General features: G+C 52.1%; 7 protein-coding genes across 7 annotated transcripts; 1 reads left to right on the forward strand and 6 right to left on the reverse strand.

The window, feature by feature from the left end:
* Positions 1–217: 217 nt before the first annotated feature.
* PV05_00970 (uncharacterized protein) lies at positions 218–1,482 on the reverse strand. The gene has a single exon (XM_013465912.1). The coding sequence runs from the start codon at positions 1,255–1,257 to the stop codon at positions 847–849; it is 411 nt and encodes a 136-aa protein (XP_013321366.1). The 5' UTR covers positions 1,258–1,482; the 3' UTR covers positions 218–846.
* Positions 1,483–2,102: 620 nt separating this feature from the next.
* PV05_00971 (uncharacterized protein) lies at positions 2,103–5,139 on the reverse strand. The gene is made up of 3 exons (XM_013465913.1): positions 4,827–5,139; positions 3,178–4,493; positions 2,103–3,122 (listed from the first exon to the last, which is right to left on the reverse strand). Exons 1-3 carry the CDS (start codon positions 4,861–4,863, stop codon positions 2,163–2,165), a joined length of 2,313 nt encoding a protein of 770 aa, XP_013321367.1. The 5' UTR covers positions 4,864–5,139; the 3' UTR covers positions 2,103–2,162.
* A 1,266-nt stretch (positions 5,140–6,405) lies between these two features.
* On the reverse strand, positions 6,406–7,846 carry PV05_00972 (uncharacterized protein). Its single transcript, XM_013465914.1, has one exon. The coding sequence runs from the start codon at positions 7,758–7,760 to the stop codon at positions 6,957–6,959; it is 804 nt and encodes a 267-aa protein (XP_013321368.1). The 5' UTR covers positions 7,761–7,846; the 3' UTR covers positions 6,406–6,956.
* A 378-nt stretch (positions 7,847–8,224) lies between these two features.
* PV05_00973 (uncharacterized protein) lies at positions 8,225–10,481 on the reverse strand (the record flags this gene model as incomplete). Its single annotated transcript, XM_013465915.1, has 8 exons — positions 8,225–8,721; positions 8,774–8,883; positions 8,938–9,077; positions 9,128–9,229; positions 9,290–9,426; positions 9,485–9,738; positions 9,813–10,097; positions 10,207–10,481. 8 exons carry the CDS (start codon positions 10,479–10,481, stop codon positions 8,225–8,227), a joined length of 1,800 nt encoding a protein of 599 aa, XP_013321369.1.
* Positions 10,482–11,274: 793 nt separating this feature from the next.
* PV05_00974 (uncharacterized protein) lies at positions 11,275–12,162 on the reverse strand (the record flags this gene model as incomplete). The annotated part of the gene is made up of 1 exon (XM_013465916.1): positions 11,275–12,162. One exon carries the CDS (start codon positions 12,160–12,162, stop codon positions 11,275–11,277), a length of 888 nt encoding a protein of 295 aa, XP_013321370.1.
* Positions 12,163–12,829: 667 nt separating this feature from the next.
* On the reverse strand, positions 12,830–14,044 carry PV05_00975 (uncharacterized protein; the record flags this gene model as incomplete). Its single annotated transcript, XM_013465917.1, has 1 exon — positions 12,830–14,044. The coding sequence occupies one exon, from the start codon at positions 14,042–14,044 to the stop codon at positions 12,830–12,832; it is 1,215 nt and encodes a 404-aa protein (XP_013321371.1).
* A 778-nt stretch (positions 14,045–14,822) lies between these two features.
* Positions 14,823–18,625, forward strand: PV05_00976 (uncharacterized protein). Its single transcript, XM_013465918.1, has 2 exons — positions 14,823–15,138; positions 15,293–18,625. The coding sequence occupies exons 1-2, from the start codon at positions 15,116–15,118 to the stop codon at positions 18,126–18,128; spliced, it is 2,859 nt and encodes a 952-aa protein (XP_013321372.1). The 5' UTR covers positions 14,823–15,115; the 3' UTR covers positions 18,129–18,625.
* Positions 18,626–19,017: the final 392 nt, after the last annotated feature.

The following is a 19,017-nucleotide window of genomic DNA, read 5'->3' on the forward strand; positions in this document are numbered from 1 at the left end:
CTCTCTTACTGGCTGTCATCGGCTCTCCCTGCACCAGATCGTCCCCCGATTGTATCAGAAAATAGATTTGGCCTAGGATGCCCCTTACGTGGCCAGGAAGTCCGGATCTTCATCTGAACTGGCCTTGCTCTATACGTTATCGCTTATTGGAATATAACTGGGACCGAACGACGTACACCTGGAGGGAACAAAGAAACACAACCAGAACAAAGAGCGTCGCGTGTCAGCCACTAGATGGTCACAGTAACAAATGCTTGTACAAGGTGCTCGCTATCATAAACATAATTTCGTCATGGCCTACGTGGGCGGAGGCTGAACAACAATTGCCAGCATCTCATAAACAGTATCCTGATGTGTCTCGCGCTGAGATTACGAGGCCGAATTACTCCTCGCTTGTGATGCAGCCACGTGAGGTCATAAACCTCCCCAAAATGTGCCGTGATGCATCAGTTTCGTAAAGTCGTCAAAGCCAGGTGATAGGCTCGTTGGTAGGTTGATATACAGCGAGAGTTGGGTTCGGTGAAGCGAGTGTCAAGAAAGTTCCGTCGCTGTCTCGCATGGACACTCTCTTCGGTCGGCATGATCAACATGCAAAGTGGCCTGAGGGATTCACACATCTAGCTGCACAGATATGCAGCCTTCTCTCGAAATACCCGTCCTTCAGTCTTTTAACACTCATTCTGCCGTTCTGTCGATACGCGTGGTACTCAACGAATACAGCACCTTTCGAGTGTGTGGAACTGAGCGTTTCGAGCTTCCGAGATATCCGAGCTGCGTTTCCATCCCACTAGTCCAGCTCTTTCTGCGCTTGCGGTGTAGTCCAAGCCACTCTCCGTTCCTCGTGTCTCAGTGCGAACATAGCTCCGGCGCTGTGGAAAAGGACCCCGTGAGATAGTATATGAATCGGCAGAGAAGGTTGACGATGAAGGGTTCGAACCCCCAGAAGAGCGCGTAAGAGAAAGCGGCAAAGACTCCAAGGACAACAGCATTGAAGACTAGTTTCTCAGTCGGGGTCAGCATGTAGAGCCCAAAGGTGACTTCGTATTGGTAATATCGTAAGCGCAGGTAACTCGAGAGCTTAGAAGGCATGGAGATGCGTGGCTTTCGGCTGTAAGATGAGCTGGATGTGGATAGGATCTGGATGGCGGCCATGGCCATGGGGGATGAGAAGTAGTTGGCCGAATTAGGCGGAGCTGAGTCGATAAAAAGAGGGAAAGGCTCGAGGGAAGGTTGGTGGCTGTGGAAGTCGCTCGCCATGCTGAACAAAGGAGATAGAAGAGGAAAGCGAAGTCGTGGAAGGTCGAAATGGAACAAGACCCAGAGTCTTATTGCCCTGCACTGGACGTGTGCATGTGTGACAGAAATCACCAACCGGGCGACAGTAGACTAAATGTACCTATGGTGCGATTTGCGACAAGGAGAGTGTTGTCGATAAGGAAAGGAACAGAGAAGTAGTTTCTGATCTTATGTTCGCGATGAGGCTGCCCAGTGCCCACGGATCTCGGCGGATTCGACGGCACGCCGCGGATTCGCTGCTGACAGAGGACAGACCACGGTAGGAAACGTGCGAGGCGGAACATTCTCTGGGCTCAGGTACCCGATATTGACCTCACGGTGGAGTTGCTGACCTGACGACGGGAAGAAAAGCAGCATAAGATAAAAGCAAATGATCTACGGAGTACCAGCAATCATCGTTGGAACATGTACCACCAATTGTCTCTTCGCAGCATCTTCTGAAAAGACTCTTCTCTTCCTCTTGACCTAGATGAGCATCTTCAGTACCTAGGCACCCTACCCCTATGTACGAGTCAAAGTTCTTTCTTCAGCCGTCATACTCCGTACAATCTATCGTCATGACTGGGCTGATGAGGCCCATCATGGGCCCGAAGGTAAAATGCATCTTCCGTCACTTCCGGGCGATACCGTCCCATGACAGTCCATAACGACATCGTTGCCGTTCGCCCACATGGCCTCGATAGCACCTCAGCTAGTGAGGCATCGTCATCATGCATCAGACCGTACCCGAGGCTCGATAACTGTGGAGGCATCGTATTCGAATTTTATCCTCGATTTGGCCCAGTTTAAGTATCCATTGCTTCTTCCAACAGATACCCTCGCCTGACATTTCGCTCGCAGGTCTCAATGTTAATATTGCTACATCTTCATCCCGCTAACAGAGGTAGATTCAGATCGAAATCTTCTTCATCATTCGCAACCCGACCCACGATGCAATTGAGCTCATTCGCCACAATCAGCCCCGGAATTCGATGGGGCAGCCGGTGTGTATCCAAATGCGCCAGGAACGCATCTAACCCATTGAATGTGGGCGTGATGTCGCTCGGTTTTTCCACTGAGGCCTTTCGACCGCCGTCCACTTCGAGCCAACCTTTTGCTGCTCCTTCTGCGCAGCAGAAATAGCAGCCATACACGTCGTTGCTGTTTTTCAAATCGCTGTGACTCGCCTTGTTGAGCACGTGGCTTTTGGCAAGAAAAGCCCATCGGTACTTGATCCCTCCAGGAGATACCCTGATCCTGGTGTCAAAAGTTTTCTCTCGTTTGACTGCTCCCCGTCCTCCACTAGGTAAAGCCGCCGATACTGTCGCTGGTCCTGCAAAGTTGCACTTTGTGCATTGGAAGAACCATTCGTGTCCTTTAGCGGCTTTTTTATGCTCTAGCATGAAACCCCTCTTCCGACTCCCAAGCTGTTGTCGTATGGCTCCTTTACAGAAGCCCGCCAAATTGGACTCACTTGGCAGATTCAGCTCTGACCGAGCCACTTGAAGATTATGCGACCCGGGAGCTCGCATCAGTGTTTCCAACGACGGTGCGACACCCCCAGTGGTGGGCTGTGCCCCATCTGAGAATTTGATACCATTTCGCGGAGTCGACACAGGACAGCTTGTCAGTTCCGAGGAGCTGTCGCCTAATGTCGGGCTTTTCGGCTTGATATATCGAGGCTGGCCATCATTCTGCGCTTTCTGAGAGCTGGATCCCGTTTTGTGCATTGCACCAACGATGCCAGGCGGGAGCGCCTTTCTGAGTACAAATCCGCCGATTCTGGAGCCTGCGGAGTTGGAAGACCTGATTGACAGTGGTCTTGGGACAGAAGACGTTGTAGGAACCTTAAACTTGGAGCATTAGTTTCGAAATAACTGGGGACCTCCTATTCGTACGTACCCTTGTTGAAGCCCGAGTGTCCGGAGTAGTGGGCACCGACACTGTTCTCATGTCGTAGCATATTGATTGAGGTGCCTCCGAACTCTGTCGTGGTTGCCCTTGCGCTGCCGGGCCGTTATGATAAGATTGTTGATTTGATGATTGTGAGTGCTGGTTGACGTGGTGCATATATTGCTGCTGACTTGCTGGTGGCGGCTGGCCTCGGACATCCACAGACATGACACACTCGAGTGTGCTGTAATCTGGATTTAAAGGAATTGGACGCCTCTGACCTGTTCGCGGTGGCGGGACCGACATTGCTACCGAGCTGTCGTCAAGCTCATGCACCTGCGAAGGTGAAGCTCTGGGATCTATGGGCGCGAGGGGAGTTTGCGGTGGCGAATAGACCTGGTCCTGCGCGCCATACCTGGTCGAAGGTGGAAGCTGCTGCAAGCCTCGCTCCGGAGACCTCTGTGAACTATGCACTTGTCCATCGAGAGGGGACAAGGTTCGCGACGACAGTGGGTGATCATAGGGTGGCTCAGGGCCGACACCTGTGAGAGGGCTACAGGCGTCCCCATTCTTGACGTCTTTTGTTCGGGTCAGAATTGTGTCCGCGGCCGCCCGTGTCGAGTCAGTCTGCATAAGGAACTGCTGGACAGGCAGATTATTTTCGTCAGGAATCCGGCTTTTGAGCGGTTCTCCCTCACTCGAGTAAGAGCGACCTGAGGCCAGCGAGATTCTTCTTTTTGGCAGAAGCTCATTGGATGGCTTCTGATCATTGTCAACGGCAGTTCTTGTACCGTACGTCGTGTAAGATGCAGTCGATTGGCTATCCCAAGGTTTCATACCAAGAGACGAATGAGTACTCTGACTGCTCGAATAAGCCAATGACTTCAGATTATGAGCTTGGCTGGCTTCCCCTTGGTATGACCTGGGCATCCGTTGCATCGAAGCCGCGGCTGTCGACATTCGTTGATAAAGCTGACCTAAACATACTGTCGCATTTACCCGGCTGTCGTCCGACGTCTCTTTCAGTACGTGAAGATTCAAGGAGGCGTCGTCCATAAACACCTCTCGTAAATGTGTGTTGATCTTTTGAATCGTAATGACAATGTCCTTCATCTGCTCTCGCGCTATGGCGTCGCCACGTGCGTAGATCTCGCCAAAACGACGCACGTCGTGATCATATTGACTTTGGACAGTAATGCACCCCAGCGACAGCGAGTTTTTGAAGTCTGCAATCAAGCTATCGGGCAGGATGAACTCTTGCGAGCTACTTGCCTTCTGCTGTAGTCGTTGCACCAGCTTCGATGCATCGTGATATGCTCCGATCACTGTCGAAAGCGTTGATTAGTTATTTGTTCCTGATGTGAGACAATGAGAAGCCCAGTAATAAGCATAAGGGACCACAATCGACAGTGTTGCACAGAGTGATCCTAAAATAACCCGTGTTAGGATCCTCAGGGTGAAGCTGGTCCGCTGCCGCCATAGCTGGGTTGACTTCCCGAGACGTGGTTACGTCGAACAGTGACTTTGCACATATAGTCCTGCTCCTTCAACACTAGGATGGGAAGGTGCCAATCCCAGAAGGCGTGTAATGCCAAGTTGCGAGTGTACAGAAGGGCCCTCGAAAAACTGAGGGGCGAACTCAGTACTGTAGAACTCACCTGTTTGAACGCAGGACTCGACAGACAGTACATCCATGAGGTCTCAACGTGTAGCCGCGAGGCAGGTCACCTTGCTATCAATTTCTAGGTATCAAATGACTGAGGAGCTTTCGATAGTTCGACAACGGTTCGATAGCGATGGGCTTCCGAGCATGGCCAGGAAAAGGGTGGTAGGGATCATGGAGAAAGTAGAAACAGTCCAAAAGCGGGTGAAGCAACGGGGACGAGCATCGCTTTTTGAGCGCTGAGGCTGAGTCAGGCTGTTGTTTTCCTGCAAATGGTCTTGAAAGCCCTCCGTCCTGGGCTTGCAGGCAGCCCACATGCGTCCGCCTAGGGCTCTTCATGGTCGCAGGGGATAAAGCAGGCGAGCCCAAGGAGTGACTCGGCTGCACGATGGAAGGCAGCCACATGGGATCAATGTGGTCGACTGTGCCTAGCAGGAGCTGAAATGGGCTGGCCAGTGGCTAGCTCAACGACTGATAACACCCGAACCTCGACGCGAAAATCATGCAACTATCGAAGTTGTGATACGCCATTCAGACGCCCCTGCTGTGTACTACCAATCAGCAAGAAGGTGCGTAGGCGAGACTGTGAAGAAAATTGAATGCAAAGGTGGTACAAACCTAGGAACGACCCAAGTCTCCGGGGGTGGAAAAAGCCGGCCAGGAATGGAGAATATCCATTGGCCTGCATGGCAGTTCCGTGCAGTTCGTACCCCCTTGGCCTGCAGAATTAAAGCCTTGATGTAAGATTGAATACGATGTTCGAATGGTCGAAAGCAGGGACCTGTACGGAGTAATATCCAGGCTGATCGATCACGATCACACTGTACTCCGGACAGCACAGTACGCTTTCTCCCTGTCACCCACCAACATATGCCAAAGAGGCGTTCCGGCACGGCCATCTAGACTCTGGCCCCAGGATATCGGCGGCACTATCATGCACCCAATGTGTTGGCTATCAGTTTAGCACTGAAATCGGACACCGGCGGCCATGTTTCACCCCAGAAGGTACCGACTATTGTTCGCTTGCAGATTCAAGCAATTTAGAAGCTCATCTAGAGGCATCGTCCCTGTACGGATACCGACCCCAGACTGAGGGATGACTTCAAGCTTGCAGCCTTGTGCCAGGCCTTCCTGTTGCAGTTTCCATCCGGAACCACGAAGTCTGACACCAGTCAGCGGTGCGATGAGCACCACGGCACTCGAAGGTGGGCAACCCTCTTCACCGTCCTTTCGAACGCGGATCTTTGGTTTCATCGTAATTTTCGAAACCTACTCGCTGCCGTTATCACCACTCATGTCACCTTAGGGCAAGGTGGTGGTGATGGTCATTCATTGAGTATGATTTTTACGAAACCCTGGCACCGCATATGCGGTCAGGGGGCTTTTCTAAATCCCGAAGGCAACGTTCCCACTCCAACATGGTCTCGAGTCGCACTTGTTCAGTCGCAGTGGAGGGAATATCATGCAACGTTATCGCTGTGCAGCCTGGTTTGCCTGTCGTACCCGAAACGGTCTATGGCTGTTACTCAGACATTCACGAGTCGTACTTTTGTTGTCGAAATATTGTGACCATTCTCTCGGTAGGTGTCAATGGATCGTCCATGAAAGGAAATGAAGCCGGCCTCGTCCTACCTGTCATTCAGCATCCATCCCACCCTTTTGCAGGCGGGTTGGGACTTGTCAGCATCAAAGAATATTCGATACTTCGAGCAAGCACACTTCCCTACTTTCGCAGTAGGTTGCGGGATGGTGCCCTCACTGTCTGGTACAGGCAAGTGTTCGGTCGTGAGAGTTTCCTGTCGAAGTTGTAGCTCAATCGGGCTGATCGGCAGCTGAGATTTCCCACGCGCTTCGGGAGGATGCCAGTTGATGATCGTTATGAAGAGAGGCACTCCACCTAAGCTTAGTCCTATCCCATGTGGAATACAGAGACATGTCAGGCCGACCAAGTGCGGCTGTTTTGAATATAGTGTGCTGTATTGATAGTATGTCATGAAGCTTCATATATCAATGCGCAGATGAGATCCAACTCGCTAATGTCGCTCACACTTCGTAAGGGGGCCCTAGGTGCTGGAACCAGCCCCGGAATGCAAATAGCAGGGGTGCAGATTTATAAGATTGCCCATCATTGACCTTTCTCCTTCTTGGCTCGTCTACGCTCCCTGATTCGTTTCTCGGTAGCCATGAATTCTCTGATTCCCACAGGAATTCCAGCAAATAAGACGTCCTCATCATCCACAGCGGAAGGTGTTGTCCATAGCGTTTCACTCCCACCACCGTCGTCGTCCATACTACCTGAAGCCTCATGTACCTCTGGACGAGCGAGGCGTATCTTCGAGCCGTCGGTGTGCCGATTCGGTGACTTTGACTGGGCCTCATGGACCCTTGCAGCCCACGCCTCCACGTCGTCACGATAGTCGTCCCACACGCAATGTACACAGCCGCTCATGCAGCAATTGTCTGGCTCGGCGGGCCTTGGAGGCACAGGTACGCCGTTTATCGTCCGCCACGTCGCGTCGGGCGTGTCTGACGTGCTGCGGTGGTACCCAGAGCCCTCAATCGTGCCAAACAGTTTTCTAGCTCTTTCTTGAACAGTCTCATTTTTGGCTGGGACGAATGTAGGTAATGAGCTATCTGTGTGGGGAGTCTCGCGCATCGGTGACGAAAGGAGGTCCGTGTAGAAGTCGCCCAAAGGAACCGCTTGTCGTTTATGGTCGACCTGCTCGCGGCGGGCCGATCCACGCGTATGGAAGGCCCTGCACGATTGGGATGCGGTATGCGTGTTTAGCCATTGTGGACGCTGCCACGTCTGCCGGACCTGAGGCGTAGAAGAGGCTTGACGGTCCTGTCTCGAAAGCTGCCGCAGGCAGGAAGCGCAAAGCCACGGGCGCTTTATGGTGGTTCTTGTGACAGCGCTGCCGAAAGCCATCGTGGGAAGACAATGTCACAGCATGCGGCAGGTTGTTGCGAGCGAGATGACCAAGTATCAAGCCGGTTCGCCGAACACAAAGCTCATGCGCTGAATTTTGTCAATATATCTTCGCCCCAGCTTTATCAGATCGTTTTTCAAGGTCGGGATACGGTGACGTCACTGCTTATGTAAGGAGGCCTATGCCGCAGCCTCGTCACTCCTTGTCCAGCCTCGCCGTTCAACTCCTATTCTCTGGCACATTATGAAAGACAGGAAACTATTTTCCCATTGTCGATTAAACTGAACTCTCGTTCTTCGCTGAGACAACCACCTGCAAGGTTCTTAGTACTTATCATTGCCCAGAGCATGGCTAAATCTACGAGGACTTCTCAGATGCACCAGTCGATGTACGCGAAGTCATGGCAAACTCGACAAGCCAGACAGCAAGCAGCAGCCCATTCCGCCGGACTGATCACATCATATCAACTATGAACCAAATCTGACAGCTCACCATGAAGATCTCCCTCGAGGTCGATCTGATGGTCATCCCCATCCAGGAGACCGAGGTAATATGAAAGATCTCGCCCATCGAACTCTCGCGTAGCAAACCCATTCCCCAGGAATTCAAACATATTCAAGGGGTTGCAGTATTCGATCTCATAGTCTTCAAAACGGGGCGTCGCTAACAGGTCCATGTAGATGAGCCGTGAGCCAGGGAACATCGGAAGCGGACCGTCGACTCTTCCCTGCTTGAACCAGGAACTACACCCTGAAGTCCAGGCAGTACGATGCAAGAACAGTGCGGCATGCTCTTTCAATTGTTCTGCAATCTCGGCTTTTGGCGTCAAACTCTTGATGCGGTCTTTCTGCATCTTCTGAACGCACTGGATGATGTTCCCAGCCAAGGTTTCGAGGATGGGCAGGAAAGATCCATGTCCAAGAGGCCCATACGGACCGCCCATCATGAAATAGTTTGGCACTTCCCGTGTCAGCAACTGGACTTGTTTTTACGAAGCATGATAAAGACCTACTGTGGGGGACACCGAGGGAGATATATGAGCTGGGCTCCTTTGCCCACATTTTGGCAATGCTATGGCCGTTCGCCTCGACTGGGAATCTGGGGATCCAGCTCGTGTTGAAGCTGATAGATGATGTTATCAGCGAGGCCTCAGCACAGCCTGGACAGTTAACTTACCCGGTTGCGCAGATAATCACGTCGACTTCATGCTCGTTGCCCGCAGCATCGATGAAGCCAGTGGGCGTGATCTCCCTCATGGTCTCCGTAAAGACGTGGACATTGTCCCGACTAAGAGCCTCGAGGAACCCATTACCGGGCTACCAACTCGTCAATTTTTCAACCGAAGCCATAGTGTCAAACTGCTTACCGTGGGCCTCCTACACCCAACGCCAAAGTTCTTGGGTATTATAGCATCCAGTAGTTCCGGATTCGAGCTACCGAGTTTCTGCGCCATCTCGTTCTTCGCAAACTGCAAACTTCATCAGTACCCTCCGTTTCTCGGATTCGGCACAGATTGGGGCGTACTCACCTCCCTCGCACCCTCGGCCTCCGGTGTTCCGTTTAAGATGAACTTGAACCTTTGATTCAACTCGGACTCAATCATCTTGGAATACTTCAAGAACAATTTCGGATTCTCCGCAAACCGCTTCTGCTGCTCCGGCGTGTCTGTACCCACGATCAGCCCCCCAACACAATCCCTCCTACCCTCTTGCGTCAGACTTACAATGAAAATTGCCACCATTTGGTCCTGCAAATCTCTGTGCAAACCCGGCCGTAATCCATGTCGGCGACTTAACCCACGCATATAATTGTTTCACCTGGCTCGCGATCTTCGAAATGATCTGGATTCCACTGCTCCCGATCCCAATCACCGCGACCCTCTTCCCGTTCAGGTCGGTTGATGGATCATACCGCGCGCTATGCTGCAGAACGCCTTTAAACATGTGCAGACCCTTGATCTCGGGCCACTTCCAGTTACTTCACTCGAATCAGCATTCCCGTCACCCACCCGGAATAGCATAAGATACAAGCCCGACGAAGGGAAGCCTTACTTCAAAATTCCACCACCATTGACCAGCACGTTACACGTATCCACGATCTCTGTCCCATCAGGCCGACGGACGTGGACTTCCCATACGCTCTCCTCAGCCTTCCAATAAGCGCCCACGACGCTATGCTGCAGCTTGACGTAGCGCATCAGCCCGTGCCTGTCGACCACGGACTTGAAATACGCCCATATCTCCGGTGATTCGGAATAGTACTGCGACCAGTACGGGTTGCGGTCCCACGTGAATTGATATGATGCGCTCGGGATGTCGCATGCGCAGCCAGGATATCTTCTCACAGGAAACCATCAATTAGTCCGACAACCCTTGAACAGGCATCATCTTGAAAAAGGGGTCAAAAAGGATGGAGTGTTTGAGACATAACTGGCGGACAACGCACCGATTTTCCAACCACGTGCCCCCAACGTCTGCGTTCTTCTCGTATATCTGGAGTTCAACGTTCTCGAGTCGGTCTTCCAGGAACTTGGCGAACGTGATACCACTGGCTCCGGCGCCGATGTGGATGACACGTAACTTGCGCTTGGTCCCGTATGGTTCCTCTTTGATCGTGTACCCGCGCGCGTTGGTGGTCATCCATCCCAGGTCGTTGTACACAGGGCCAGCGCTGGAGGTGGAGGTGGAAGAGAAGCCTTCACCATCTTTTGATGGCGGCATATCTGATAAACAAACTTACTTTCGACGCCCGTCGGCACAAGATTGCTGGACTCGCACAGAACAACGTTTCGATTTGATCGATGTTGGTGGTTAATCATCAAATGTTCCAGGGAAGAGATATCACGAGAGTGTCCAGGAAATTTGCCGGATAAGCCTGAGTACCCAGGGGTATTTCCATATGCTCCCCCATGTCAGCTTATCAACCTCAAAGCGACCTCGTTCCAGAGCGGAGACCTATCCAGGAGTATTGGTTCGATGACCTCGGTCCGATACGGGTCTCCAAAAACGACAATGCGGGGACAAAACGGTGTGACGGTCATGCAAACATGGCCTCCCCAGAGATTCATCACAATGAAAGCCTCGGTTCAGGAGTAAGCGTCTAGAAGTTGGGAGTGATCAAGTAGATCGCGGGATGTACTCATTGTGTTGTACCCGGCTGTGTGCCGCATCAACCGACCGCCGGGCTCTCATCTTCTAAATCGTCGTACCTCCGGTGGCTGCTTATTCAGCTTCGGACTTCGAGCAAAGCTGCATGAACGCCAACTACCTGATATCAAGTAAGACTTCGAGGATACCTAGGTATCAAAGTTCAAATGCCGAGCATTTCCATGGTCTCGCTTCAATCTTATGAGGCGGAATATCCGCTCAGTTCAGCTCAAGTGCCAGATCTCACATAGCCGCACTTCTTTCCACTGTCTCAGTCACCAGACGCCAATACCTGACCGGATCAAGTGAGACGTGGTTTACATGCATGCTGCCCATGAATTCTTCTAGGCGGACTGCGTCTTTCGCATCAGCACTTTGGCTCCAGCAGTCCACAGTGTCGTCGCGCCTCAGCGGCATGGAGAACGACATGCTCATGTGGGACTAGCTGATCCTCTTTGCTGAAGATGTACGTCCGTGGTATGATCTTCTCTCTCCCGGCCCCACCAGCACCAGGAGTGGCTACGATCTTGATATTGTGATCATGACCAATGTCCGACCTTTTCAGGAACGGTCCCTCAGGATCATTCAGACACCGCCAAATCTTACTCGGCGAGGACTCAACCAGTCCAAGCTCGTTAAACAAAGCGCAGCCGCCTATCAGACCCCACGCGAAGGGGCAAGCAATGACTCGTGTGAAAACACTAGTCTTTGGTATGAAAGACAGGATAGAGGCGGCGGCCGTGTGCAAGGGTGGGTTCCCATGTGGAGGGCAGGAGTTGAGGACCAGTGCGGATATCGGTATCTCAGGAGGCAGAGCGCTAGACGGATTGGCTGCATAGCCAATGTCCTCGTGGTATGCTTGTGCTAATTGGACCGCGCTGTGAGCGCCGCCGCCCGAAAATACGTGCACGAGGATGGTCGGGTCTCGTTCAGTCACCAAGAAGTCCTTGACTGCCTCGACTGCCGGAGACAAGGCTTGCATCTGAATCCAGTCCGGCGTGAGGGTGACGTTCATCAGATTATTCTGCAGCAAGAGGATTCGTGCATTTGGGTAGATGAGCTGATATTGCCGGATATATTTGGCCGCGTGGCGTGCTGCTGCGAACAGCCACACACAGCAGATGACGAGGCCAGGTTGGGTATAGGAGCTTGCTGTCGAGAGTAGTGATAAGTTCGTAGGTGCAGACGAAGGTGGACGGTGCAGGTGGATGCCCTCTCCAAGCTCTTCGAAGTCCCAGAATGGATCTTTCTGCATGTTGCGGGGACAGTTAGAGCACGTTGTGTTCAATTTCGAATGCCAATACTACCAAGAGATTGACAGACGTAGGTGTCTATCGCGAGGCGTAACCGCTGAGGAGATACGTGCCTGTCTGCGAAAATCCAGGAAGGCTCAGGCCGGAATTAATAGTCCAATATAGACCTGACCGTGTAGATGCCATTCTTCCGACGGCCGGCACATGTGCACCTATACCTGGCAACCCTTCAGGCTGCCATATGTGCATAGAGGTCTTCGAGCAAGGCATGGTAAGGTTCCAACAAGAGTGGTCGGCCGGTCTATGCTCCGTCCATATGTACATAGGGAGGTCAGCTTTGCGATGATTAGTTAGCGCCCGGATACGAAATACGACAAGATACGACGCACAAGGGTCCCTGCCCTCTCATAGCCAGAACAGGACTTCATGCTGCGCTCGATCGAGTCTCGTCCGCTTGGCTTGTCGATGGAATCATAATCCTTTTCCGACATAGAAGTGAATCAAAAACAGGTGATTGTGTGCCGCGTGAATAAGCGATGATTTCAAGCATAGGTTGCGTCAACAAGGCATGTTCTTCAACCACAATGCAATGCCGTAGGCATGTGAACATAACACCATCAGCAGTTCAGGTCCATGTGAAGTGGCGGCGAGATTTTCAGACCTGGTCTTTTAACACCAGGTATATTTCTCATTGGCTAGCCAAACGATGTCTTGGTCCTTGTTGTCAGGTTCAGCGTTCCAGCGTAGACTGCATAAGTGTTCCTCGTCTCGTGTAATGACTTCGACCTGGCCTTGTTCCTCCGTCCTCAGTTTTTGAGCTGCTGCGACAGACAGTTCGGTTGGATCCCATACTTCGACACCAGCAGCCATGCCCCATTCCTGTGCCTCTAGCTGTGCTCTCAAAAGAAGGGCTGCCATGGCGGCCTGCGTATCCGGTGAATTCTGAATCACTGGGGGAATAATGCTGTGCAGAATGTGTAGTTGGAAGTCTTTCTCGTTGGCAGCGTATACACGACACCAGATCAGGCCCAGACCTGTCTCTCGGTGAATAGCGCCTTTGACCTTGGGATCCCCTTTACCCAGTAGCTTACTCTGAAATTCATCTCGAGCGAAATGCCAGGTGAAGTGTTCCATGTCCGGGCGAATGCACACGTAGGTCGTACCTGGGTGCGCCTCAGACTGTTCTTGCAGGCGCTGCTCGACGTAATGAGTGGTCGTAATATGCTGCAAATCTGCGAGTGTCAGGTCCTCAACCGCTGAAAGAGCTGTCTTCGCGGTGTCATAGGTTTTACGGTCTAACGGCGGCATGTGGATATGACTGCTGGGAAAGACATTCCAGCCATGTCTGGCATAGAATTTTGGGCCTATATCGGAGAAGAGCACCGAAAAAGGACTTGTGAGATGCTCCGGTTGTTTCCAAGTTTCCAGCTTCTTGCCTAGCTCTGCCATCATTCGACCGGCATAGCCTCTCCCACGATATTCAGGCCTGGTGAACACTGAGGCAATTCCGTGTGCCTGGACCTTCTCAACCTCTCCGCCACGTGCAATGTACGCACGGATGTGGATACTTTCGCAGGACGCGAGTATGGGTCGCGATCCGTCAGGGTTGCGTGGAAGTGCATCGGAAGTCAGAATCCACCCAGTGATGCCACCGTCCTTGGTAAGGTCGGTCTCCTGCAGAATGGTTTCTCGGTCAAGGTATTGGTGCAGGGTCAAAGGTCCTTTCCACTCGTCAGCATTGAGATATGCGGTCTGTACGTATTCAAGAAGGGTTGCAGAGTCGAGTTTGAGGTCGGCAGACTGGGCAGAAGGTTGAGATTGAGGGTCAACCGCAGGAGGTTTGGAGGTTTTGACCTCGTTGAAAGGGGGTTTCGACGCGGTCATGATTTTTGCCGTAGCAACCTGATGTAGTGAGCAGACTGTTGAGACAGATGACCGGACTCCGTAGGCAGCAGATCTAGTGGAGTTGTTGAAGGAAAAAGAAACACGGAAAAGTGTAAAGTGACGATCATCACAAGGCGTAGACACCGACAGGGCGTGGAGAGCGCAGGACAATTCAAACCACTTCAAGTTATTCGTGTGAATTTTCCCGGCTCATCATGACATACGACTTATCGCCATCTCCTATTGCCCACCGACAGGAGGTTGGACATGTCTCCTTGAAGTTCTCGGATGTTGAGGATGAGTATTGAGTGGTGGGTAAGTGGTGGATAAGTAGTAGGATGATTGATTGACAGCAGACAGCGGAGAAAGATGATCCGAAGCCTAAGAGAATAAGTTCCGTGATCGTCCAAACAAGCAGATCATTCTTGATCAGATCTTTCGTTTATTCCACTTTTGAAATCCATGTCTGAAGAAGGTCGCCGACAAGGCAGAGACGCTCCCAAAACCCCATCAGCTTCAGGTTTTCGTGGCTGAGGTTTTCTTTACTTTTTGCCTGACACCTTGTCCCGCCTTCCGCCTTCATAACCCAGCATGCATGCATGAACAGTTTGAATTTGCCCAGTAGGATCTCTGCCAGACCTTCCCCTCCAACTCAAACTTGACTTCTCCGGCGTCTATTAAGACATGAATCATGACTGCTCGTGTATCAACATAACTCATGGCTGGCATCAACTGTCTCTGAACAGTCGCCATTGCCCTTTCTCCCGCTCGTCTGCCGAGTGTCAGGCCTGAACTTCACCAGACTCTCAGTGTCTTCGCGCGATTGACGCGAACCCTTTGATATTGTTGCCTTCGTGAAATCACTGCCTCAATCTTCTCTGACGCTGGATCGCGCAACGGGCCTAGCTTCCCACTGACTATGCACTGCCTTCCTGAGAGTGTCGCGTTACAAGGTTAATTATCGCTCTTGCGGATCTGAAGGTCGCCTCGACCATCCAGCCTCACCGGATTTTGAGCCCCTGCGTTCGCAGCCTGTGAGTCTGTCAATCAGCTCAATCCGCTCAATCAGCCATGGAAAACGACCCATTCGCCCGGTAAGTGATTGATTGCATCCAACTTGTTCTTTTCCTCCGTCAAGTCTATTATCGCCTACTGCCACTAACATATCTTCCTACTTCCAACCTCCACCACTCAATCTTCCGAGAATGTTCACTCAAGACTCTTCGTGGCTAACCATTACCATACTAGGATGCCGAATCTCGGTTCCTACCGCCGAAACCATATGGTGGATCTAACTGAAGCAGGTGTGCGCCATCCAGAGCTGAACGGAAGGGTCATCATCGAACTCTCAGACGACGAATCCGAGCCTGAACGACAAATCATGGAGTCTCCCCCTGGGCGTCCTCCCCAAAGACAATTTTCCCGCGATGGTTACGCCCGATCCCGCCCTAGGTATATTGAGAGCGATCTACCGATCCATGGAGAAAGATCCAGTCCCTCAGGAAGCCCTCAAGCTCACAAGCGTGCAAAGACCGATGCGAACAAGAATGGCATCCATGATAATACAGACTTTCACCGCCACCACGTTCATAATCACGAGCAACACGGTGTGCCCTCTTGCCACACCCTACCAATTGTACCAGTACGCTCTCAAATCGACGGGGCTGGAGCGGATATGCACCAGCAGCCAAGGAACTTCCAGCGAGAAGACCAAGGTGCGCCCTCTCACCACCCGCCAAAGCCGCAGATTAAAAACGAGAAATCGCGCGAACAACCACCCTACTACGTCGATGGTCGCTTTGAGGTGAAGATGTACAACGGACCAGGATACGAGCGATTCCCAGTCGCGCTAGGCACTGTAAAAGGACATCAGGACATCTGCGACAAATGGGATGTAGAACAGACCAAGAACTTGGAGAGGGAAGCAGCAAAGTTGCAGCGGACTATCAAAACCTCATACAACATTTCTGGAGAGCGTGACGCGCTTGACGAGGCCGATCGCGAGCTGGAGGCTGGCAGAGATTATGAAGAACAGTGTCTCAAAAATGTGCTCGAGGTGTTCCCTGATATCGAAGTCGCCTTTGTGAAGAAGAAAATCGAAACCTGCTCGGCACAAGAATACCCAGATCCGGGGGATGAGGTGATCGAAATCGACGTAACGCCTCTTGCTGAGAAAATTGTTGCCGAAATCCTGGAGATGGAGTCATACCCAAAAGAAGACAGTTCGAGTTCGGTGAGCGGTGGCCACGCTGCGCCAGATGACGGTACAGGCATCACAATAAGCTGGGATCGAGACCTCCCGAAGGACGGAATGTACATGAAAGACGCAGTCATCTTGCTGGCGAAATCCTTCGATCACGTCCCGACTTGTTACATTCACAAAGTTGTGGAGCAGAAGAAGTCGATTTACCACGCCTACGTTCACATCCATGGAATGGAGGAGCAGTTCTACACGTTGCCAAAACGCCCATATCCGCGCTTACGACAACCGCGGAAGGACATCGAGAAGAAATATCTCCTTGCTGTCACTGACCGGCGCATACCATACCAGTACGCTAATCGCATCAATGAGCTTCAGGCTGCAAGACAGCATGTCGCCCGGGCGGCTATTCAGGAGGCAGCAAAAAAGGCAAAGCAGGAAGCCGAGGCTGCCAATCTGCTATGGCACATAGAGAATGGTGCACTTGCTGAATGCCAATGTTGCTTCGATGGAGAGATTCCGCTCAATCGTGTTGTACCTTGCATGGCCGACCAGCAACACTACTTTTGCTACGGCTGTGTCGAAGGCCTGGCAAATAATCAGGTGGGACTGATGAAGTACGAGATGAAGTGTATGGACTCTACTGGCTGCACTGCCGACCTTGTGATGGAGGATGTTGGAAAAGCTGTGCCGATCTTGATATTTGACCGTCTCGAGATGAACAGACAGCAAGCCGAGATCATGGCCGCTAGCATCGACGGTCTCGAGAAATGCCGATGGTGTGCCTACCAAGCTATCTGTGACACTGTGGAAACGGACCCTGTGTTCGTTTGTCTGAATCCAGAGTGCAAGCGCACCACGTGCCGAAAGTGTAACCGAGACAGTCATTTGCCGAAGACTTGCGAGGAGAGCAAGCGAGACAACGACCTCGGTGGACGCCATCGCATCGAGGAAGCCCGATCGGAGGCGATCATGCGAAAATGTCCGAACAAGAAGTGCGCAGTCAAAATCATCAAGGAACTTGGGTGCAACAAGATGCAGTGCTCCAGCTGTCAAACCAGACTGTGTTACGTGTGCAACGAGGATCTTACACATCTAGGGCTCAACCCCTACTGGCATTTCAACAAACCGGGGGCCAAATGTCCTCTGTATGACCACGAAGGTGTCAACCGCCACGATGCGGAAGCCATGAAAGCGGAGCTGAAAGCGATCAAGGAAGCAAAACAAGTCAATGCCGAGCTTGACGAAACCCAACTGCGCGTCGAGTCCGGTAAACCACAGAAGCCAAAATTGGACGATCATCCAGCAGCAAATACGGTCTACCGTGAGATGAACAATCGCCTCGGGCGTCTGGACTATCGACAGCGTCGGGTTCAAGAGTTGCGGGAGCGCATTGCTATCATGCAGACTCTGGTGCCAGATCCCCAGCTGGAGGCCGATCTGGCGCGGATTCACCACGAGGAGCGGCACCGGCAGGGTCGCATGCCGAATGTGCAACCTCCAATCATAGGCATGCCCCAGTTGAATCAATTTCATCAGCAGGCGGCGAATGTTGTCAACTTCATGCCACCCTTGCCACCCATGCCACCCATGGGTCCAGGTAATGCTCCAGCGCCTTTGCCAGCGGCTTTTGCAGAATATGGAGTCCAAACCCCACACCTACGAATGGGCATGGGATTGGGACCCTTTGAGCATCAACCACATCATCGTGCAGGCAATCAGGCATGGGCGAATCCGAACAACATGCAAGCTCCTCAATATGCAGGCCAAGGGATTCTGTATCCTGACCTTGTCCGCCATGGTGCGCCCGCCGATTACCAAGTCCCGAATTATGGTCAGCAAGGACCGCCCTTCGGCCCGCCTCCTGGTTATCGTCGTCGCTGAGCATTTGATGACATGACCGTGTCGATGGACTACCGGACGATCGAAGATACTCGTTCATCTCAATCAGCGGCTTCGGCGACATGACGAAGGCTTTCCCTTATCCCTCTGTTCACAATTACCCGGGCTTACGGGCCATCTCACGTTCTTGGTTTTTCCTTTTCTTTTCGGAACGCAGTGACAAAGGCGACAGGCTGCGACAGGCTTCGTTGGCTGGCTTGGAAGCTGGACCAAGTCGAGCATGAACATGTGCTAGGCAAAATGGAGATTGGCGTTTCATTGTCTTCAGAGCTGGGACAGATCGCCCTCAGAATGCATTATCGGGTCGGATGAGCATGGTTTATGTATTTCTCGGCGTTATTATGCTAATGTCGTTTTCATGGGACACAGGACCATACTATCAGCAAGTGAAGGCTGCCACTGCAGTCACTTGAGAGGGAGCTAGAGAGCGGGCTGAGTCAAAATTGCCATGAAAAGGGCTTCCCATAGAATGGGATAATAATAATACTCATTGAAAATGAAACCCGCAGTCTCCATGGGTTACTCTGGCGGCTGAGTCAAGCAATGCTTCATGATGCAATCGCTTCTCAGCCTCAGCATATTCCGCCATAGGAGTTAGGAACGGAGCTAGGTAGATACCAAGACACGGTTTGCAGGCGCAAAGTGCCGTCAGATTAGGGCCTCGTTCCGTTGTGAGCTCGATGACTTGCATTTTTGTTATGCACCTGCGTGAAGGCAACCATGGCGCTGCAAGATCACGCCTGCAAGCATTGTGAGACGGTGATACTCCGACCTTGATCGAGGTATACTCGTATAGCAGGGTTCCTGGTTTTTCGCTTCGTGGTCGCTGGTTTAGGGGCCTCGTCGAAACGATGCGGATCAGTCAGTCCCC

Source organism: Exophiala xenobiotica (assembly GCF_000835505.1).
Source record: "Exophiala xenobiotica strain CBS 118157 unplaced genomic scaffold supercont1.1, whole genome shotgun sequence".
Lineage (NCBI taxonomy): Eukaryota > Fungi > Ascomycota > Eurotiomycetes > Chaetothyriales > Herpotrichiellaceae > Exophiala > Exophiala xenobiotica.